At 45.1% G+C, this 23,303-nt stretch overlaps 2 protein-coding genes across 2 annotated transcripts in view; both read left to right on the forward strand.

Annotated features, from left to right (window-relative positions):
• Nucleotides 1–15,078, forward strand: part of NARS2 (asparaginyl-tRNA synthetase 2, mitochondrial) — a 32,056-nt gene extending 16,978 nt beyond the window's left edge. The window contains exons 13-15 of the mRNA XM_075266245.1: nucleotides 9,048–9,145; nucleotides 14,568–14,594; nucleotides 14,875–15,078. Of these exons, the coding sequence (XP_075122346.1) occupies nucleotides 9,048–9,145; nucleotides 14,568–14,594; nucleotides 14,875–15,019 (270 nt within the window). The 3' untranslated portion in view covers nucleotides 15,020–15,078. The remainder of the gene's footprint in view (nucleotides 1–9,047; nucleotides 9,146–14,567; nucleotides 14,595–14,874) is intronic.
• A 5,861-nt stretch (nucleotides 15,079–20,939) lies between these two features.
• Nucleotides 20,940–23,303, forward strand: part of GAB2 (GRB2 associated binding protein 2) — a 124,709-nt gene continuing 122,345 nt past the window's right edge. The window contains exon 1 of the mRNA XM_075266240.1: nucleotides 20,940–21,320. Coding sequence (XP_075122341.1) covers nucleotides 21,249–21,320 — 72 coding nt within the window. The 5' untranslated portion in view covers nucleotides 20,940–21,248. The remainder of the gene's footprint in view (nucleotides 21,321–23,303) is intronic.

Raw genomic sequence — 23,303 nt, forward strand, 5'->3', positions numbered from 1 at the left:
GTGGCCCCTGCACACAGTATTATGCCCCATAGTGGCCCCTGCACACAGTATTATGCCCCATAGTCGCCCCTGCACACAGTATTATGTCCCATAGTGGCCCCTGTACACAGTATTATGTCCCATAGTGGCCCCTGTACACAGTATTATGTCCCCATAGTGGCCCCTGCACACAGTATTATACCCCATAGTGGCCCCTGCACACAGTATTATGTCCCCATAGTGGCCCCTGTACGCAGTATTATCCCCCATAGTGGCCCCTGCACACAGTATTATGCCCCATCGTGGCCCTGCACACAGTATTATGCCCCATAGTGGCCCCTACACACAGTATTATGTCCCATAGTGACCCCTGCACACAGTATTATGCCCCATAGTGGTCCCTGCACACAGTATTATGTCCCATAGTGGCCCCTGCACACAGTATTATGTCCCATAGTGGCCCCTGCACACAGTATTATGTCCCATAGTGGCCCCTGCACACAGTATTATGTCCCATAGTGGCCCCTGCACACAGTATTATGCACCATAGTGGCCCCTGCACACAGTATTATGTCCCATAGTGGTCCCTGCACACAGTATTATCCCCCATAGTGGCCCCTGCACACAGTATTATCCCCCATAGTGGCCCCTGCACACAGTATTATCCCCCATAGTGGTCCCTGCACACAGTATTATGCCCCATAGTGGCCCCTGCACACAGTATTATGCCCCATAGTCGCCCCTGCACACAGTATTATGTCCCATAGTGGCCCCTGTACACAGTATTATCCCCCATAGTGGCCCCTGCACGCAGTATTATGTCCCCATAGTGGCCCCTGTACACAGTATTATCCCCCATAGTGGCCCCTGCACACAGTATTATGTCCCATAGTGACCCCTGCACACAGTATTATCCCCCATAGTGGCCCCTGCACACAGTATTATGCCCCATAGTGGCCCCTGCACACAGTATTATCCCCCATAGTGTCCCCTGCACACAGTATTATGCCCCATAGTGTCCCCTGCACACAGTATTATGGCCCATAGTGTCCCCTGCACACAGTATTATGCCCCATAGTGACCCCTGCACACAGTATTATCCCCCATAGTGGCCCCTGCACACAGTATTATGCCCCATAGTGACCCCTGCACACAGTATTATCCCCCATAGTGGCCCATGCACACAGTATTATGCCCCATAGTGGCCCCTGCACACAGTATTATGTCCCATAGTGGCCCCTGCACACAGTATTATGCCCCATAGTGGTCCCTGCACACAGTATTATGCCCCATAGTGGCCCCTGCACACAGTATTATGCCCCATAGTGGCCCCTGCACACAGTATTATGCCCCATAGTGTCCCCTGCACACAGTATTATGCCCCATAGTGTCCCCTGCACACAGTATTATGCCCCATAGTGACCCCTGCACACAGTATTATCCCCCATAGTGGCCCCTGCACACAGTATTATGCCCCATAGTGACCCCTGCACACAGTATTATCCCCCATAGTGGCCCATGCACACAGTATTATGCCCCATAGTGGCCCCTGCACACAGTATTATGTCCCATAGTGGCCCCTGCACACAGTATTATGCCCCATAGTGGTCCCTGCACACAGTATTATCCCCCATAGTGTCCCCTGCACACAGTATTATGCCCCATAGTGGCCCCTGCACACAGTATTATGCCCCATAGTGTCCCCTGCACACAGTATTATGTCCCATAGTGGCCCCTGCACACAGTATTATGCCCCATAGTGGTCCCTGCACACAGTATTATCCCCCATAGTGTCCCCTGCACACAGTATTATGTCCCAAAGTGGCCCCTGCACACAGTATTATGTCCCATAGTGACCCCTGCACACAGTATTATGCCCCATAGTGGTCCCTGCACACAGTATTATGTCCCATAGTGGCCCCTGCACACAGTATTATGTCCCATAGTGGCCCCTGCGCACAGTATTATCCCCCATAGTGGTCCCTGCACACAGAATTATGCCCCATAGTGGCCCCTGCACACAGTATTATGCCCCATAGTGGCCCCTGCACACAGTATTATGCCCCATAGTGGCCCCTGCACACAGTATTATCCCCCATAGTGGCCCCTGCACACAGTATTATGCCCCATAGTGGCCCCTGCGCACAGTATTATCCCCCATAGTGGCCCCTGCACACAGTATTATACCCCATAGTGGCCCCTGCACACAGTATTATGTCCCCATAGTGGCCCCTGTACACAGTAATATCCCCCATAGTGGCCCCTGCACACAGTATTATGTCCCATAGTGACCCCTGGACACAGTATTATCCCCCATAGTGGCCCCTGCACACAGTATTATCCCCCATAGTGGCCCCTGCACACAGTATTATGCCCCATAGTGGCCCCTGCGCACAGTATTATCCCCCATAGTGGCCCCTGCACACAGTATTATGCCCCATAGTGGCCCCTGCACACAGTATTATGCCCCATAGTGTCCCCTGCACACAGTATTATGCCCCATAGTGTCCCCTGCACACAGTATTATGCCCCATAGTGACCCCTGCACACAGTATTATCCCCCATAGTGGCCCCTGCACACAGTATTATGCCCCATAGTGACCCCTGCACACAGTATTATCCCCCATAGTGGCCCATGCACACAGTATTATGCCCCATAGTGGCCCCTGCACACAGTATTATGTCCCATAGTGGCCCCTGCACACAGTATTATGCCCCATAGTGGTCCCTGCACACAGTATTATCCCCCATAGTGTCCCCTGCACACAGTATTATGCCCCATAGTGGCCCCTGCACACAGTATTATGCCCCATAGTGTCCCCTGCACACAGTATTATCCCCCATAGTTGCCCCCTGCACACAGTATTATCCCCCATAGTGTCCCCTGCACACAGTATTATGTCCCATAGTGGCCCCTGCACACAGTATTATGTCCCAAAGTGGCCCCTGCACACAGTATTATGTCCCATAGTGACCCCTGCACACAGTATTATGCCCCATAGTGGTCCCTGCACACAGTATTATGTCCCATAGTGGCCCCTGCACACAGTATTATGTCCCATAGTGGCCCCTGCACACAGTATTATCCCCCATAGTGGTCCCTGCACACAGAATTATGCCCCATAGTGGCCCCTGCACACAGTATTATGCCCCATAGTGGCCCCTGCACACAGTATTATGCCCCATAGTGGCCCCTGCACACAGTATTATCCCCCATAGTGGCCCCTGCACACAGTATTATGCCCCATAGTGGCCCCTGCGCACAGTATTATCCCCCATAGTGGCCCCTGCACACAGTATTATACCCCATAGTGGCCCCTGCACACAGTATTATGTCCCCATAGTGGCCCCTGTACACAGTAATATCCCCCATAGTGGCCCCTGCACACAGTATTATGTCCCATAGTGACCCCTGGACACAGTATTATCCCCCATAGTGGCCCCTGCACACAGTATTATCCCCCATAGTGGCCCCTGCACACAGTATTATGCCCCATAGTGGCCCCTGCGCACAGTATTATCCCCCATAGTGGCCCCTGCACACAGTATTATGCCCCATAGTGGCCCCTGCACACAGTATTATGCCCCATAGTGACCCCTGCACACAGTATTATCCCCCATAGTGACCCCTGCACACAGTATTATGTCCCATAGTGACCCCTGCACAAAGTATTATCCCCCATAGTGGCCCCTGCACACAGTATTATCCCCCATAGTGGCCCCTGCACACAGTATTATCCCCCATAGTGTCCCCTGCACACAGTATTATGCCCCATAGTGGTCCCTGCACACAGTATTATCCCCCATAGTGTCCCCTGCACACAGTATTATGCCCCATAGTGGCCCCTGCACACAGTATTATGCCCCATAGTGTCCCCTGCACACAGTATTATGTCCCATAGTGACCCCTGCACACAGTATTATCCCCCATAGTGGCTCCTGCACACAGTATTATGCCCCATAGTGGCCCCTGCACACAGTATTATCCCCCATAGTGTCCCCTGCACACAGTATTATGCCCCATAGTGTCCCCTGCACACAGTATTATGGCCCATAGTGTCCCCTGCACACAGTATTATGCCCCATAATGACCCCTGCACACAGTATTATCCCCCATAGTGGCCCCTGCACACAGTATTATGCCCCATAGTGACCCCTGCACACAGTATTATCCCCCATAGTGGCCCATGCACACAGTATTATGCCCCATAGTGGCCCCTGCACACAGTATTATGTCCCATAGTGGCCCCTGCACACAGTATTATGCCCCATAGTGGTCCCTGCACACAGTATTATCCCCCATAGTGTCCCCTGCACACAGTATTATGCCCCATAGTGGCCCCTGCACACAGTATTATGCCCCATAGTGTCCCCTGCACACAGTATTATGCCCCATAGTGACCCCTGCACACAGTATTATCCCCCATAGTGTCCCCTGCACACAGTATTATGCCCCATAGTGGTCCCTGCACACAGTATTATCCCCCATAGTGTCCCCTGCACACAGTATTATGCCCCATAGTGGCCCCTGCACACAGTATTATGCCCCATAGTGTCCCCTGCACACAGTATTATGTCCCATAGTGACCCCTGCACACAGTATTATCCCCCATAGTGGCTCCTGCACACAGTATTATGCCCCATAGTGGCCCCTGCACACAGTATTATCCCCCATAGTGTCCCCTGCACACAGTATTATGCCCCATAGTGTCCCCTGCACACAGTATTATGGCCCATAGTGTCCCCTGCACACAGTATTATGCCCCATAATGACCCCTGCACACAGTATTATCCCCCATAGTGGCCCCTGCACACAGTATTATGCCCCATAGTGACCCCTGCACACAGTATTATCCCCCATAGTGGCCCATGCACACAGTATTATGCCCCATAGTGGCCCCTGCACACAGTATTATGTCCCATAGTGGCCCCTGCACACAGTATTATGCCCCATAGTGGTCCCTGCACACAGTATTATCCCCCATAGTGTCCCCTGCACACAGTATTATGCCCCATAGTGGCCCCTGCACACAGTATTATGCCCCATAGTGTCCCCTGCACACAGTATTATGCCCCATAGTGACCCCTGCACACAGTATTATCCCCCATAGTGGCCCCTGCACACAGTATTATGCCCCATAGTGACCCCTGCACACAGTATTATCCCCCATAGTGGCCCATGCACACAGTATTATGCCCCATAGTGGCCCCTGCACACAGTATTATGTCCCATAGTGGCCCCTGCACACAGTATTATGCCCCATAGTGGTCCCTGCACACAGTATTATCCCCCATAGTGTCCCCTGCACACAGTATTATGCCCCATAGTGGCCCCTGCACACAGTATTATGCCCCATAGTGTCCCCTGCACACAGTATTATCCCCCATAGTTGCCCCCTGCACACAGTATTATCCCCCATAGTGTCCCCTGCACACAGTATTATGTCCCATAGTGGCCCCTGCACACAGTATTATGTCCCAAAGTGGCCCCTGCACACAGTATTATGTCCCATAGTGACCCCTGCACACAGTATTATGCCCCATAGTGGTCCCTGCACACAGTATTATGTCCCATAGTGGCCCCTGCACACAGTATTATGTCCCATAGTGGCCCCTGCACACAGTATTATCCCCCATAGTGGTCCCTGCACACAGAATTATGCCCCATAGTGGCCCCTGGACACAGTATTATCCCCCATAGTGGCCCCTGCACACAGTATTATCCCCCATAGTGGCCCCTGCACACAGTATTATGCCCCATAGTGGCCCCTGCGCACAGTATTATCCCCCATAGTGGCCCCTGCACACAGTATTATGCCCCATAGTGGCCCCTGCACACAGTATTATGCCCCATAGTGACCCCTGCACACAGTATTATCCCCCATAGTGGCCCCTGCACACAGTATTATGTCCCATAGTGACCCCTGCACAAAGTATTATCCCCCATAGTGGCCCCTGCACACAGTATTATCCCCCATAGTGGCCCCTGCACACAGTATTATCCCCCATAGTGTCCCCTGCACACAGTATTATGCCCCATAGTGGTCCCTGCACACAGTATTATCCCCCATAGTGTCCCCTGCACACAGTATTATGCCCCATAGTGGCCCCTGCACACAGTATTATGCCCCATAGTGTCCCCTGCACACAGTATTATCCCCCATAGTGGCCCCTGCACACAGTATTATCCCCCATAGTGGCCCCTGCACACAGTATTATCCCCCATAGTGTCCCCTGCACACAGTATTATCCCCCATAGTGGCCCCTGCACACAGTATTATGTCCCATAGTGGCCCCTGCACACAGTATTATCCCCCATAGTGGCCCCTGCACACAGTATTATCCCCCATAGTGTCCTTTGCACACAGTATTATGCCCCATAGTGGCCCCTGCACACAGTATTATGCCCCATAGTGGCCCCTGCACACAGTATTATGCCCCATAGTGGCCCCTACACACAGTATTATGTCCCATAGTGGCCCCTGCACACAGTATTATGCCCCATAGTGGCCCCTGCACACAGTATTATGCCCCATAGTGGCCCCTGCACACAGTATTTTGCCCCATAGTGGCCCCTACACACAGTATTATGTCCCATAGTGGCCCCTGCACACAGTATTATGCCCCATAGTGGCCCCTGCACACAGTATTATGCCCCATAGTGGCCCCTGCACACAGTATTATGTCCCCATAGTGGCCCCCGCACACAGTATTATGTCCCATAGTGGCCCCTGCACACAGTATTACGCCCCATAGTGGCCCCTGCACACAGTATTATGTCCCATAGTGGCCCCTGCACACAGTATTATCCCCCATAGTGGCCCCTGCACACAGTATTATGTCCCATAGTGGCCCCTGCACACAGTATTATGCCCCATAGTGGCCCCTGCACACAGTATTATGCCCCATAGTGGCCCCTGCACACAGTATTATGCCCCATAGTGACCCCTGCACACAGTATTATCCCCCATAGTGGCCCCTGCACACAGTATTATGTCCCATAGTGACCCCTGCACAAAGTATTATCCCCCATAGTGGCCCCTGCACACAGTATTATCCCCCATAGTGGCCCCTGCACACAGTATTATCCCCCATAGTGTCCCCTGCACACAGTATTATGCCCCATAGTGGTCCCTGCACACAGTATTATCCCCCATAGTGTCCCCTGCACACAGTATTATGCCCCATAGTGGCCCCTGCACACAGTATTATGCCCCATAGTGTCCCCTGCACACAGTATTATCCCCCATAGTGGCCCCTGCACACAGTATTATCCCCCATAGTGGCCCCTGCACACAGTATTATCCCCCATAGTGTCCCCTGCACACAGTATTATCCCCCATAGTGGCCCCTGCACACAGTATTATGTCCCATAGTGGCCCCTGCACACAGTATTATCCCCCATAGTGGCCCCTGCACACAGTATTATCCCCCATAGTGTCCTTTGCACACAGTATTATGCCCCATAGTGGCCCCTGCACACAGTATTATGCCCCATAGTGGCCCCTGCACACAGTATTATGCCCCATAGTGGCCCCTACACACAGTATTATGTCCCATAGTGGCCCCTGCACACAGTATTATGCCCCATAGTGGCCCCTGCACACAGTATTATGCCCCATAGTGGCCCCTGCACACAGTATTATGCCCCATAGTGGCCCCTACACACAGTATTATGTCCCATAGTGGCCCCTGCACACAGTATTATGCCCCATAGTGGCCCCTGCACACAGTATTATGCCCCATAGTGGCCCCTGCACACAGTATTATGTCCCCATAGTGGCCCCCGCACACAGTATTATGTCCCATAGTGGCCCCTGCACACAGTATTACGCCCCATAGTGGCCCCTGCACACAGTATTATGTCCCATAGTGGCCCCTGCACACAGTATTATCCCCCATAGTGGCCCCTGCACACAGTATTATGTCCCATAGTGGCCCCTGCACACAGTATTATGCCCCATAGTGGCCCCTAATGTCCCGGCCTCTATGGCAGCTGCTACCCCGGTAGTTACGCCTCTGGCTATGATGTAACAAAGACTAGTTCCTGCCAGCTTGCTGACTGTTTCCATGCAGTAGCCAGACATTGCAAAAAGTAAGGGAATAATAAAATCAGAATTCAATGACTACGGACAACAGTCGGTGTGGGAGTTCTGCTCTATGAGATGACTCATTTGTGTCAAGTGGGAATCTAATCACAAAAATTCAGCTTTCTTCCAAGTACTGATGTTTTTCGAGTGCTTGTGCCGCTCTCCGCTGTTTCACCGCCACCATCTTACCCTACGTTGCCCCATACTTGATGGCAGGAGTGACAACACAGCGGCGGTGACATACGTGACCACATTTCCCATTCAGCCGTTTTCACAACCTACTACCTTTCTGTTAGGAAACCACAAAATTGTGAGAAATATCTGCTGGTGCGAGGAGAGCGACAATAGTGATCAGTCACCTCAGCGCCTACACGTCAGTGTCTGCAACCAGCCGGGGGTGCGTGGATATCAATGGGGATCATGACAAGAGTGAATGGAGTCAGTAGTGCAGCCTCAGGCTTTAGGGCCTATAACCTTTCTCATGCACACTAGGGATAAGGACACATTCAGATATGGCTTTAAAAACGCCATCAATAATCTGGACGTGCCCTCACCTTTAAAGGGACATCCCAGTGATCCCTTTTATTGTAAGGGGTTTCATCTCGGTCATCCCGGCCCCTGTAAAGCCACCAATGACCCCAGGTAGGACACACGAGCTTCTCTCCATGTCATGCCCCCCTTAAATGTGAAAAGGTATTTGTACCCCTCGATTGTCACAATCAGATCTTTTTGTCTACCACGGTGACTACATTCAGTAAGTGCACCCCCTACTGGCAGTGAAGATATTGTCCCACTCAGATATCTACTGGAGTCTGAACCATGGAGATTTATTTTAGTTTGGGGGTCATGATGTGTTATGTGGTATGAGCCGCATGCAGGGACCCCCAGATGTTCTGAACCCCCGGCTCTGATATGGTCACAGGTATGCCGCCACATGGTGGAGGAGCAGCTTCAGTCTCATGGTATTGTCTTCTCCAGGTAGCCGCTGTGGATCTGCTCATTCCAGGGATCGGAGAACTTTTTGGTGGGAGCTTAAGAGAAGAAAGACTTCACATCCTGCAGTCACGTCTGGACACGTAAGTCATATAATCCTATATAGCGAACTATCTATCTATCTATCTATCTATCTATCTATCTATCTATCTATCTCCTATCTATCTCCTATCTATGTCATATCTATCTATCTCCTATCTATCTATCTCCTATCTATCTCATATCTATCTATCTCATATCTATCTATCTATCTATCGATCTATCTATCTATCTATCTATCTATCTATCTATCTATCTATCTATCTATCTATCTATCTATCTCCTATCTATCTCATATCTATCTATCTATCTCATATCTATCTATCTATCTCATATCTATCTATCTATCGATCTATCTATCTCCTATCTATCTATCTATCTATCTATCTATCTATCTATCTATCTATCTATCTACTATCTATCGCATATCTATCTATCTATCTATCTATCTATCTATCTCCTATCTATCTATCTATCTATCTATCTATCTATCTATCTATCTATCCCATATCTATCTATCTCCTATCTATCTATCTATCTATCTATCTATCTATCTATCTCCTATCTATCTATCTATCTATCTATCTATCTATCTATCTATCTATCTATCTCCTATCTATCTATCTATCTATCTATCTATCTATCTCCTATCTATCTATCTATCTCTCTACTTCCTGATACTCTACTAGTACACACATTTGCGGTAGTATAACCTGTGTACAGTATGGCAGGTGGACTCCTTCACGCTCAGAGTTGTTTATACGTTACGACACATTCTACAAATTCAAGTGCTAGGTGCGGTTCTCCCTCCCGTGCCGGGGCCGGAGCGCTCAGCCATGTCACGGCTTCTGTGCTATTTATATCTCTCCCTCTATTAATTCAATGTACATTTATTAACTTCCCAAATCAGGGCCAGATGACGGCCCAACATGTGACAGCGAGTGCACAGAACACAAGGGTTTTATTACCGAGCAGCTGACACCAATGAGAAGAAAAGTTATTTCCAGCCTTTATTTTATAGGAGAGATGATGGCGGTAATAAGAGGAGCATATATATATAATTATATTATAGGAGGGGGCCACACTCCTCGTGTGTGTACAGTCACGAGTACTCGGATCCGTGCAGTATTATAGTAGTTATATTCTTGTACATAGCAGTAGTATTATAGTAGTTATATTCTTGTACATAGGAGTAGTATTATAGTAGTTATATTCTTGTACATAGGAGGTAGTATTATAGTAGTTATATTCTTGTACATAGGGGCAGTATTATAGTAGTTATATTCTTGTACATAGGAGTAGTATTATAGTAGTTATATTCTTGTATATAGGAGCAGTATTATAGTAGTTATATTCTTGTACATAGGAGTAGTATTATAGTAGTTATATTCTTGTACATAGGAGGTAGTATTATAGTAGTTATATTCTTGTACATAGGGGTAGTATTATAGTAGTTATATTCTTGTATATAGGAGGAGTATTATAGTAGTTATATTCCTGTACATAGGAGCAGTATTATAGTAGTTATATTCTTGTACATAGGAGTAGTATTATAGTAGTTATATTCTTGTACATAGGAGTAGTATTATAGTAGTTATATTCTTGTACATAGGAGGCAGTATTATAGTAGTTATATTCTTGTACATAGGAGTAGTATTATAGTAGTTATATTCTTGTACATAGGAGTAGTATTATAGTAGTTATATTCTTGTACATAGGAGCAGTATTATAGTAGTTATATTCTTGTACATAGGAGGCAGTATTATAGTAGTTATATTCTTGTACATAGGAGGTAGTATTATAGTAGTTATATTCTTGTACATAGGAGTAGTATTATAGTAGTTATATTCTTGTACATAGGAGTAGTATTATAGTAGTTATATTCTTGTACATAGGAGTAGTTTTATAGTAGTTATATTCTTGTACATAGGAGGTAGTATTATAGTAGTTATATTCTTGTACATAGGGGCAGTATTATAGTAGTTATATTCTTGTATATAGGAGCAGTATTATAGTAGTTATATTCTTGTACATAGGAGCAGTATTATAGTAGTTATATTCTTGTACATAGGAGGAGTATTATAGTAGTTATATTCTTGTACATAGGAGCAGTATTATAGTAGTTATATTCTTGTACATAGGAGTAGTATTATAGTAGTTATATTCTTGTACATAGGAGTAGTATTATAGTAGTTATATTCTTGTACATAGGAGTAGTATTATAGTAGTTATATTCTTGTACATAGGGGGCAGTATTATAGTAGTTATATTCTTGTACATAGGAGTAGTATTATAGTAGTTATATTCTTGTACATAGGAGCAGTATTATAGTAGTTATATTCCTGTACATAGGAGTAGTATTATAGTAGTTATATTCTTGTACATAGGAGTAGTATTATAGTAGTTATATTCTTGTACGTAGGAGCAGTATTATAGTAGTTATATTCTTGTACATAGGGGCAGTATTATAGTAGTTATATTCTTGTACATAGGAGTAGTATTATAGTAGTTATATTCTTGTACATAGGAGTAGTATTATAGTAGTTATATTCTTGTACATAGGAGTAGTATTATAGTAGTTATATTCTTGTACATAGGAGTAGTATTATAGTAGTTATATTCTTGTACATAGGAGTAGTATTATAGTAGTTATATTCTTGTACATAGGAGCAGTATTATAGTAGTTATATTCTTGTACATAGGAGTAGTATTATAGTAGTTATATTCTTGTACATAGGGGGCAGTATTATAGTAGTTATATTCTTGTACATAGGAGTAGTATTATAGTAGTTATATTCTTGTACATAGGAGTAGTATTATAGTAGTTATATTCTTGTACATAGGAGTAGTATTATAGTAGTTCTATTCTTGTATATAGGAGTAGTATTATAGTAGTTATATTCTTGTACATAGGGGTAGTATTATAGTAGTTATATTCTTGTATATAGGAGTAGTATTATAGTAGTTATATTCTTGTATATAGGAGGTAGTATTATAGTAGTTATATTCTTGTATATAGGAGTAGTATTATAGTAGTTATATTCTTGTACATAGGAGCAGTATTATAGTAGTTATATTCTTGTACATAGGAGCAGTATTATAGTAGTTATATTCTTGTACATAGGAGTAGTATTATAGTAGTTATATTCTTGTACATAGGAGTAGTATTATAGTAGTTATATTCTTGTAGATAGGAGTAGTATTATAGTAGTTATATTCTTGTACATAGGAGCAGTATTATAGTAGTTATATTCTTGTACATAGGAGCAGTATTATAGTAGTTATATTCTTATACATAGGAGGTAGTATTATAGTAGTTATATTCTTGTACATAGGAGTAGTATTATAGTAGTTATATTCTTGTACATAGGAGCAGTATTATAGTAGTTATATTCTTGTACATAGGAGTAGTATTATAGCAGTTATATTCTTGTACATAGGAGCAGTATTATAGTAGTTATATTCTTGTACATAGGGGGCAGTATTATAGTAGTTATATTCTTGTACATAGGAGCAGTATTATAGTAGTTATATTCTTGTACATAGGGGGCAGTATTATAGTAGTTATATTCTTGTACATAGGAGCAGTATTATAGTAGTTATATTCTTGTACATAGGAGTAGTATTATAGTAGTTATATTCTTGTACATAGGAGTAGTATTATAGTAGTTATATTCTTGTACATAGGAGTAGTATTATAGTAGTTATATTCTTGTACATAGGGGGTAGTATTATAGTAGTTATATTCTTGTACATAGGAGTAGTATTATAGCAGTTATATTCTTGTACATAGGAGCAGTATTATAGTAGTTATATTCTTGTACATATGAGTAGTATTATAGTAGTTATATTCTTGTACATAGGAGTAGTATTATAGTAGTTATATTCTTGTACATAGGAGTAGTATTATAGTAGTTATGCTCCACAATAGTAATTTCATGCAGAATATTTAGTAAAACAGTAGAGGTGACGGGTCTCTTTAAGAGAATATGACTCTGTGCTCTTTTCTGAGGGATGATGGGACTCCTCTCTATGCTGTAGTAAGGTAATATATATATATCAGCAGAATATTCTCTTGACCTCAGTGTAATACAATCTCTCTCGGGTTCACCACTAGCTATAAAAGAGATGAACGTGATGGCATCAGGTTTACTCTGGACAGGCTCCTGGCGCTGATGCCTGCCAGTCAGTGATGTCATACATTAACAGATCGTACCAGACCTACTTAATTCATGTGGAATGTATGATGATCGTCTGACTTAGATACTGAGGTTACGGAAAGTTCAGGTCTGGAATTTACTGCTCCTTCAACTGTAACTAAAAATGATCCTCTTATCTCATATTAGTATAGTCAGAATTCTCCTTTCACTTGTTTTACTTGTTATAACAGCAGCAGAAGTATAAGGGACCAAATAATACATCACCGAGATTGAGTCCAACTAAAAGAGGAAGGAGGTCCTATACAAGCGACCCTCCCACTCTATGTAATGTACGTACACAGTGTCACATCAGAATAGTGAGCGCAGCTCTGGAGTATAATACAGGATAAGTAATGTAATGTATGTACACGGTGACTGTACCAGCAGAATAGTGAGCGCAGCTCTGGAGTATAATACAGGATAAGTAATGTAATGTATGTACACAGTGACTGTACCAGCAGAATAGTGAGCGTTGCTCTGGAGTAGAATACAGGATAAGTAATGTAATGTATGTACACAGTGACTGCACCAGCAGAATAGTGAGCGCAGCTCTGGAGTATAATACAGGATAAGTAATGTAATGTATGTACACAATGACTGTACCAGCAGAATAGTGAGCGCAGCTCTGGAGTATAATACAGGATAAGTAATGTAATGTATGTACACAGTGACTGTACCAGCAGAATAGTGAGCGCAGCTCTGGAGTATAATACAGGATAAGTAATGTAATGTATGTACACAGTGACTGCACCAGCAGAATAGTGAGCGCAGCTCTGGAGTATAATACAGGATAAGTAATGTAATGTATGTACACAGTGACTGTACCAGCAGAATAGTGAGCGCAGCTCTGGAGTATAATACAGGATAAGTAATGTAATGTATGTACACAGTGACTGTACCAGCAGAATAGTGAGCGCAGCTCTGGAGTATAATACAGGATAAGTAATGTATGTACACAGTGACTGCACCAGCAGAATAGTGAGCGCAGCTCTGTAGTATAATACAGGATGTAACTCGGGATCAGTATAGGTTAGGTGATGGATTTGTAGAATGTAGCTGAGCTTCTTGTGTAGATTCACTGTTTTGTCTTCCCTGACTATACTGTGTTTCCAGACTGATTTTCCTATATACGTTTCCTTACTATATGACATGTTGGATTTGCATTACCTATTATGTGTCCCTTGTTATATGTGACCTCTGACTGACAATATGAGGATATGATGGAATTCCTCGGAGTAATCTTGAATACTTGTCTTTTCTTTTTCAGGTTGGGACTGACAGACACATATCAGTGGTGAGTTCCTATAGATTGGACAACTACGTCTGAATAGGACTAGTGGGAGGAGCCTAGCAAGGACCGCCCCTTCTGTCACTTAGTTGTTCTCAGCCAATTAGACTGTTCTCGGAGGTGATGATTGGAGGAGAGCAGATGAATAACACAGCCGGCTCTCCTCAGATTGTCCCTCCCACGTGTCCCCTTTCCTTAGGCAACCTTTACGCCTTCTCTTATACCCTGATCCTGGGAACTGAGTACTGAGATCCCCTTTTAATTTCTCTCTGTTTCGTTTCTGTAGGTATTTAGATTTACGGCGGTTCGGATCCGTTCCACACGGCGGTTTTGGAATGGGATTTGAGCGATATCTGCAGTGCATTCTGGGAGTCGACAATATCAAAGATGTCATCCCGTTTCCAAGATTTCCCTATTCATGCCTCTTATAAAACCGTCCAAACATATGTTGTGGTGAAAATGGGGAGGACTGGTCTGAACGAGGTGACATGGGGTCTTTTTTTTTTTTTTTTTGTAAAAACTTTATTTTCAAATACATAATTTTTATTAGACATTTTATGCTTGTACTCTGATTTTTTTTTTTAAATTCTTTTTATAAAAACATTTCCTTTTTTTGAGGCAGGAATGCGCGCTGTGGTGCTGTACCGTTTCAGGCCACTATGCAGTGTATGGCGCTGTGACCTGTAAAGAGGGCGGAGCTTCAGCTGCTTTGTCCGTGGCTGGGAGGCAGCCTGCTGCGGCAGAAACCTTCTCCCACTACGTTTTCTTTTGATTTTGGAGCTGTTTGGGTGAAATCTTTTGCTGTTTTTGTAAAGTTAAACATCTGCTTATTGCCGTGGTAGGCAGAGGTCAAAGTTTGTGCAAAAGCAGTATTTTTTTGTTGCTGGTTTTCAAGCCATAGACAGGAGTGGATGTAACAGAAGCTGGGACGTATAAGATCTCCCTGTATATTTCCCATGCCTTTGATGCCCCTTTTTGACTTTGGTTCAAGAAACCGTAGAAAGTCTGTGACCGAAGAATGCAGCTTTTCTAGTCTTAAAGGGATCCCCATGGAGGCCTCAGCTGCAGACTCCAGGGATCCCGGGTGTCAAACCCCCACAATCACATATTGATGGCTTATAGTAAGAGTAGGCCATCAATATATGAGTCCCGGAAAACTCGCTCAGAGATTGACGATGGTGGAGTATTGTCCTGGCAATCCGTGTGGGTCTGGGCCACTCCCACCACCACTAAACTCCGCCCACTACCCATATTGCTTACAAAACGCGTTGAGAGAAAAAATTTGCAACTTTCTTACACTAGAAATCAATTGATAAATTGCCCATAAAGAAAGTAGCACAGTGTCCTGTCATTAGTCCCTGAACGCAGGAGCTTACAATCTAATCGCCCCGTCTATACACTGGAGCCCAGCGGAACGTAGGTGCCGTATAATCCGGCGTTTGTGAAGGTCGGTGTCCTGCCATTATAAATCATTATAAATCCTGATTAGATGTGAAGAATTTAATAAGGGGGCGCCGTGAGGTGAGCAGCGAGGGGTTAATGCGCCGTAAACATCGCTCGCTGCTCAGCCGGAGATTAATTGCAAACACAAACGATAATTAGGATTTGCTAGCGGGATTAATAGCTCCGGAGGTCGCCGCTCACGACAAGCAGATCAATTATTTCTGGAGTTGTGCAGTAAGTTACAGGTCTGACGCTTCCCTCTACTTATCTGGAGTTGGTGTGTCTTATACTCTAGTCACCTCCAAAGCTGCAGCATTAAGACATAGATGAGATTCCATGTTGTATCTGACCCTGCTGAATTCTGGCCTAGTGGATCTACTCTATAGTGCTTGGGCCCAAAGTGAGCTCTGAACCAGCAGGGGGCAGCATGGCGGTACTCTTAACCTAACAGAATTATGAATGCAGCTCTGGAGGTTACTGGAGTGTAATATTGATGAACTAGACATCAAAGATCCAAGTGGGTGACCTAGATTTCTGACACTGGGCCCTACATGGGAACCCAAATCCTTTGGTAATCTTCAGATTTTATGATGCCTTGTACTGGTTCGGACCCCCACGTTACGTGATCGGAACAACACCCCCTAGCCCCCAGGTCGCTCCGCCACCTCCTGATTTCACTAGTAATGTACCTGTGCTGACTATTGTTCAGTCGGCCCCCATAACACAGGTAAGCTACCTGTCATTTGAGTAGGCGGAGCTACCCAGATATCTGGGGTTGATTCCAATCGCATAACAGGAGAAGGGATTCTATCATTAAAATGCAATATTTTCTGGGTACCCTGTTGGAATAGCCTTAAGAAAGGCTATTCTTCTCCCACCTTTAGATGTCTTCTCCACGCCGATATTCGGTATAAGTCCCAGTTTTCGTCGGTATGCAAATGAGTTCTCTTGCAGCACTGGGGGCGGGCCCCAGCGTTCAAACAGTACTGGGGGCGTCCCCAATGCTGCGAGAGAACTCTCCAGCGACGCCTCCATCTTCTTCAGGAACGGGTCTTCTTCCCGCGGTGGCTTCAAACTTCTAGGCCTTGGGCCTAGGGAAAAGCCAACTGTGCGTGCCCACCGGCCACAAGAAAATGGCCGCTTACACAGTATTGTAAGTGGCCATTCTCTTGTGGCCAGCAGGCTTGCACAGCCGGCTGCCCGAGGCCTAGAAATTTGAAGCTAGCGCCGGAAGAAGACGCAATGAAGACCCTTCCTGAAGAAGATGGAGGCGGCACTGGAGAGTTCTCTCACAGCATTGGCCACACCCCCAGTGCTGTTTGAGTGCTGAGGACCGCCCCCAGTGCTGCGAGAGAACTCATTTGCATACTGTCGAAAACTGAGATTTATACCGAACGGCGGCGTGGAGAAGACATCTAAAGGTAGGAGAAGAATAGCCTTTCTTAAGGCTATTCCGACGTTGTACCCAGAAAAATTTGCATTTTAATGATAGAATCCCTTTAAAACCGGGGGCCACACGGTGGCTCAGTGGTTAGCATTGCAGCCTTGCAGCGCTGGAGTCCTGGTGTTCAAATCCCGCCAAGGGCAAAAAACCATCTGCAAGGAGTTTGTATGTTCTCCCCGTGTTTGCATGGATAGGAAAAAATGTACATTGTGAGCTCCATGTGGGGCTTGCAATCTACATTAAAAAAAAAAAAAGAATCCCTTTAAAACCCGGGTCTATCATGAAGAATCTGCCAGATACCGCAAGGTAAATTAAAGTCCCCGGACATCCCCTTTAAATTACACGTAGAGGGTCGATACTTGTATCAAGCAATAAACCAGTGAACGCTACAACTCCCAACATGGCTGGTCAGGGATCATATCAATAAAGTGAGCAGAAATATATGAGGCTGATTAAAGGGGTCCACCGTCTTCTCACCTATTGGTCGCTACAATCACATAAGTTCATTGTAATGAGCCATCTGTCCTCCGGGAGGCGCACTACCCTTACAGATGAGCTTCCAGTAATGTAGAACATCTGGTACTCTAGCACACACCTAAATTACGGAAAAACGGTCCACCGACTGACAGACAGCAATGGCTCCTGAGAGATCTTATTTACTGCAATGGCAGCCATCAGGTGTCCGACATTTTTTAAGACGTCGCCTTTTCTTCAGGATTTCTGCCGGTCTATGCGCAGGAGACTCGGAAGTGAGTGTGCTCTTAAAGGGGCGGAAATCAGGAATTGATAAGTAATCGGTGGATTTCCCATCAGCACCTTGGCTAGCGCTGTGTATACTGCACCGCTGTTCTTCTGGATCAACACGGAAGGGGGAGGGGTCACTATAAGGGGGAGGAGCCTGCAGAGCCACAACACTGTTGAAACTAAGTTCTATCCATACAACATGGCTGCCTTTTTCTATGAACAGCACCTCATCAGGTTGAGATTGGTATTACAATCCCATTGAATTGGACTGCGCTGTAATATCAAACAAATCCTGTGGACCGGGGTGGTGCTGTTTATGAAAAAAAGCGGCCATGTTTATATAAGCAGACCAGGGGCCCATTTTACCGGGCCACACATGAACACGACTATCTGGAGAAGATAGTGATCTCACACACCAGAAATGGCGCCGTCGGATAACTATTACTACAAAAGGCAGAAAGTAAGAAATGTTCTATTGTATGTCCAAATTCTGTCTATGAATAAATGGTCTAGGACAGGGTCATAGTGATAGAGACCCCCTGCAAGGCGCCAACATGGGGCCCTGACCTCAATACACTATCCTTATAGAAGTCCTGATCAGAGCTGCGCCCCTCTATGACCTCAACATGATTATCTATCTATCTATCTATCTATCTATCTATCTATCTATCTCCTATCTATCTATCTATCTATCTATCTATCTATCTATCTATCTATCTATCTATCTATCTCCTATCTATCTATCTCCTATCTATCTCCTATCTACCTACCTATCTCCTATCTATCTATCTATCTATCTCCTATCTATCTACCTACCTATCTCCTATCTATCTATCTATCTATCTCCTATCTATCTATCTATCTCCTATCTATCTATCTCCTATCTATCTATCTCCTATCTATCTATCTCCTATCTATCTATCTCCTATCTATCTATCTCCTATCTATCTATCTCCTATCTATCTATCTATCTCCTATCTATCTATCTCCTATCTATCTATCTATCTATCTATCTATCTATCTATCTCCTATCTATCTATCTATCTATCTATCTATCTATCTCCTATCTATCTATCTATCTATCTATCTATCTATCTATCTCCTATCTATCTATCTATCTATCTATCTATCTATCTATCTATCTATCTCCTATCTATCTATCTATCTATCTATCTATCTATCTATCTCCTATCTATCTTCTATCTATCTATCTCCTATCTATCTATCTCCTATCTATCTATCTATCTCCTATCTCTTATCTATACAAGATATGTTATATCTATCTTTTATCTACCTACTATCTATCACACCAGTTTATCTTACTCTGCCTGTCACATATCTGTCTATCCATCTATCTATCTAGTTGTCTATCATCTTATAATATAATAAAAAAAAATTATTTCTATAGCGCCAACATATTCCGCAGCGCTGTACAATTTATAGGGTTCAAATACAGATACATTACAAAGAAAGTCATTTCACACAATGGGACTGAGGACTGATCTTTATGTCACTTATCTATCAGTCATGGCTGGCACTGTCTGTAGAGTCCATCTCTGGCCGGCCTTGTGTTCTGGCAGGGTCAGAGGTCAGTATCTTCGGTGACTTTGTGTTTGGCATCTGCAATTCCCCTGAAACTTATTGCCAGTAACATCAGTATATGGTTGTGTTTTCTAGAATCAGTGATATTTTGTTACAATATACTCTGATACATTGTACCCCTGGTATCCCCTTCCCTAGTATTCTCCCCCATCCTAATTCCTAGATATTTTCATGCTCTCTGATACATTGTACCCCTGGTATCCCCTTCCCCAATATTCTCCCCCATCCTATTTCCTATATATTGTCTTACACTCTGATGTATTGTATCTCTAGATATTTTCTTGCGCTGTTACATTGTATCCATGCTTCTTCTCCCCCATCCTAATTCCTAGATATTTTCATGCTCTCTGATACATTGTACCCCTGGTATCCCCTTCCCCAGTATTCTCCCCCATTCTATTTCCTATATATTGTCTTACACTCTGATGTATTGTATCTCTAGATATTTTCTTGCACTGTTACATTGTATCCATGCTTCTTCTCCCCCATCCTAATTCCTAGATATTTTCATGCTCTCTGATACATTGTACCCCTGGTATCCCCTTCCCCAGTATTCTCCCCCATTCTATTTCCTATATATTGTCTTACACTCTGATGTATTGTATCTCTAGATATTTTCTTGCACTGTTACATTGTATCCATGCTTCTTCTCCCCCATCCTAATTCCTAGATATTTTCATGCTCTCTGCTACATTGTATCCTTGGTATCCCCTTCCCCAATATTCTCCCCCATCCTATTTCCTATATATTGTCTTACACTCTGATGTATTGTATCTCTAGATATTTTCTTGCGCTGTTACATTGTATCCATGCTTCTTCTCCCCCATCCTAATTCCTATATATTTCTTACACTCTGATGTATTGTATCTCTAAATGTTTTCTTGCGCTCTGTTACATTGTATCCATTCTTCTTCTCCCCCATCCTATTTCCTGGATATTTTCTTACGCTCTCTTACATTGTATCCCTGCTTATTCTTCCCCATCCTATGTCCTATATCTTATTTTGTTACAAGTTGTGCAGTGTGTCCAGGGGTTCTGAGCCCGGCCCCCTGCCATGCCCACTTATTGGAGTAGGGTGTGGTTAGAGCCCATTGCTGCTCTGGGAAACACACAGTCACTTTAGTTTCCTGCTTCCTAAGGCAGCTGTAGCCATAGACAAGAGGAGACAGCAGTGACTGGGGCAGAGCAGGATGAAGGGGAAAAACTGATCAGTCAGCAGCACAGTGACTTTACTGTGTCCTCATACAGAGGGGGTACTGTGCAGAGCGACCCCTACCACTGCGCCCCACTCATGGCACTGGACTGCAGAAGAAAGATCTCCTTCAATGGTCCCCCAATGCTCTTGGATTGACACATAAGGAGGGCTTTTATCTCTTGCCTTTGATTGACACGTCCAGACACAAGGGTCTCCTTCTTATCTGGGCAGGATGAGTGAAGGAGAGGTGGTCTATGCTGGCTGGCTCAGAAAATCCCCTCCAGAGAAAAAGTTAAGGAGATATGTAAGTAACACAGATTGCAGGATGCCTGGTGCGGAGTACAGTGCAAGGTGGGGAGGGGGCTTACTATTAAATGCATTGTCTGGAGCAGGAGGAGGGGTGGGGGGGTACAGTTAGGAGATCGCTCTGCACCTGTCACAGGTGCTTGCCTTGTCAACATTGGGACATCCATCACTTATTAACCCCTCCCAGTCCCGGGGCTCCTGTATTGTGACCTGAACTTTTGCACTAGAGGCCACGATGGGGGGTTTATTGTGCATTTTGTTGGTGTGTGTGTGGGAGCCATTTAACAAGTTTGACCAGTTGGATGTGAAGCGGTGACGGCGTTAACCCCGTGGTGCAAGAAGAAGTGCGTGAACTGAGGCTGAACTTAACCCCTTGTGCCACATTCTGACAGTCAGCGGAGGGTTAATGATCGTGTGTGGACAGTGACATGGTGGGAAATTAACCAATTAGCTGCCTGCGAGGAGGGTGTGGATGCTGTACATGGCTCCCGTCTACTGTGCAGCTGACCACATGGACCCTGTGTCTGTTACATCCCCACCCTGTATTTCCAGTCCGCCTTGTTTTCCTAACTGCTGTAGGACTACAAGTCCCAGCCCGGACCAGTCCTGTTGTATTTGCTGGTGTCCGTCCAGCCTTGACCGTCCATCCACCCAATGATGCTGCAATTTCTGCTTCGCCCTGTCACTCTCCACATCTATAGAGAGTTAACTGAACGCTGGGGTCAAGGGTGCCGGGGGTAAACCCCCCTAAATATAGTATAATGCTATACATGGTGCAGATTGACCAGTACTGCTGGAGTGTTATGTGTTGCAGGGATTCGTCATGTCAGGGTAACTCCTGCCCAGGTTATATTGACCTGGAGGGGAGATAATGGGGTCTCTGAAGAGGGAATGGGGGTAAATCGTGCCATAAAAGGGGGCAATGGAGGATAAAGCCGCCACAGGAGCAAAGATTCCCCAACAACCAGACAGAATTAAAAATTCCAAAAAATTGCTTCAAAAATTTGCATGAGCACAGCCCAAAAATATAAGTTGCCCATCAATTGTAGGTAATGAGAAATGCTGGGGTCTGCCCGGTTGGCAGAGGGTTCCCCGGGGCTGGTGGAGTCTTATGAGTTGCAGCGGATGCTGATGGGTCAGGGTATCCCCTGCTGAGGTTACATGGACCCGGAGGGGAGATGAAGATGTTTTGTGTACGTATCAATAAAGCTTATTTAAAAGGGACGGAGGGGTGATGGGGGCCATACTTGTAAAGGTTTACCTCCAAATGGACGGACATACTGGCGAATACTCATTACTAAATCACATTGTCCTAAATGGTTAATTCTTGGCAAAATTTGCACGACTAATGGCCAAAAATATAAGGGTGCCCATGGTGGTCTCTTTACGTTATGTCAGCCATGTCTAGGAGCTAGGACCCCCCTTTAGTTCCTATATGGGGGGGGGGTCCCCATATACTTCAGGAGTGTCCTGCCGGAATCTGTGCGGGCGCATGGACACCCATAAAGTGGTCCGGATCACATTGTTATAGGAGTCTGATGTGTGAGAACCCCTTTAAGATTGAATACAGGGGGGCACATACTTTGTATGGGCCATGATGGACTCGGGCCGGTGACCTTGACTCTGCCTTGTCCGTGTAGGAGATCACTCTCTGATCAATAGGATCGCTGGCTGCCATGACGCTCAGCTCTCTATGTATTAGGATGGAGCGTGTGGCGGTGCGGATGTAGCAGAGACGTGTGTGTTACTGGCTCTAATGGACCTGATGGGGGCGCTATGTACTACGTGTCAGAGGAGCCGAATGTTTAAGGACTAGTGATGACCGTCTTCCATAGAGGGGGTGAGCTTAGGATATGGAGGGTCTACTAAAAGTGTGACGGAGCGCAGTTATATGGGGGAGACTTATCACAATTGATGCAAAGGGAATGTGGTGCTGTTGTGTATAGCAACCAATCAGAGCACAGCTTTCATTTTCAAAGGG

Source organism: Leptodactylus fuscus, chromosome 2, assembly GCF_031893055.1.
Source record: "Leptodactylus fuscus isolate aLepFus1 chromosome 2, aLepFus1.hap2, whole genome shotgun sequence".
NCBI lineage: Eukaryota > Metazoa > Chordata > Amphibia > Anura > Leptodactylidae > Leptodactylus > Leptodactylus fuscus.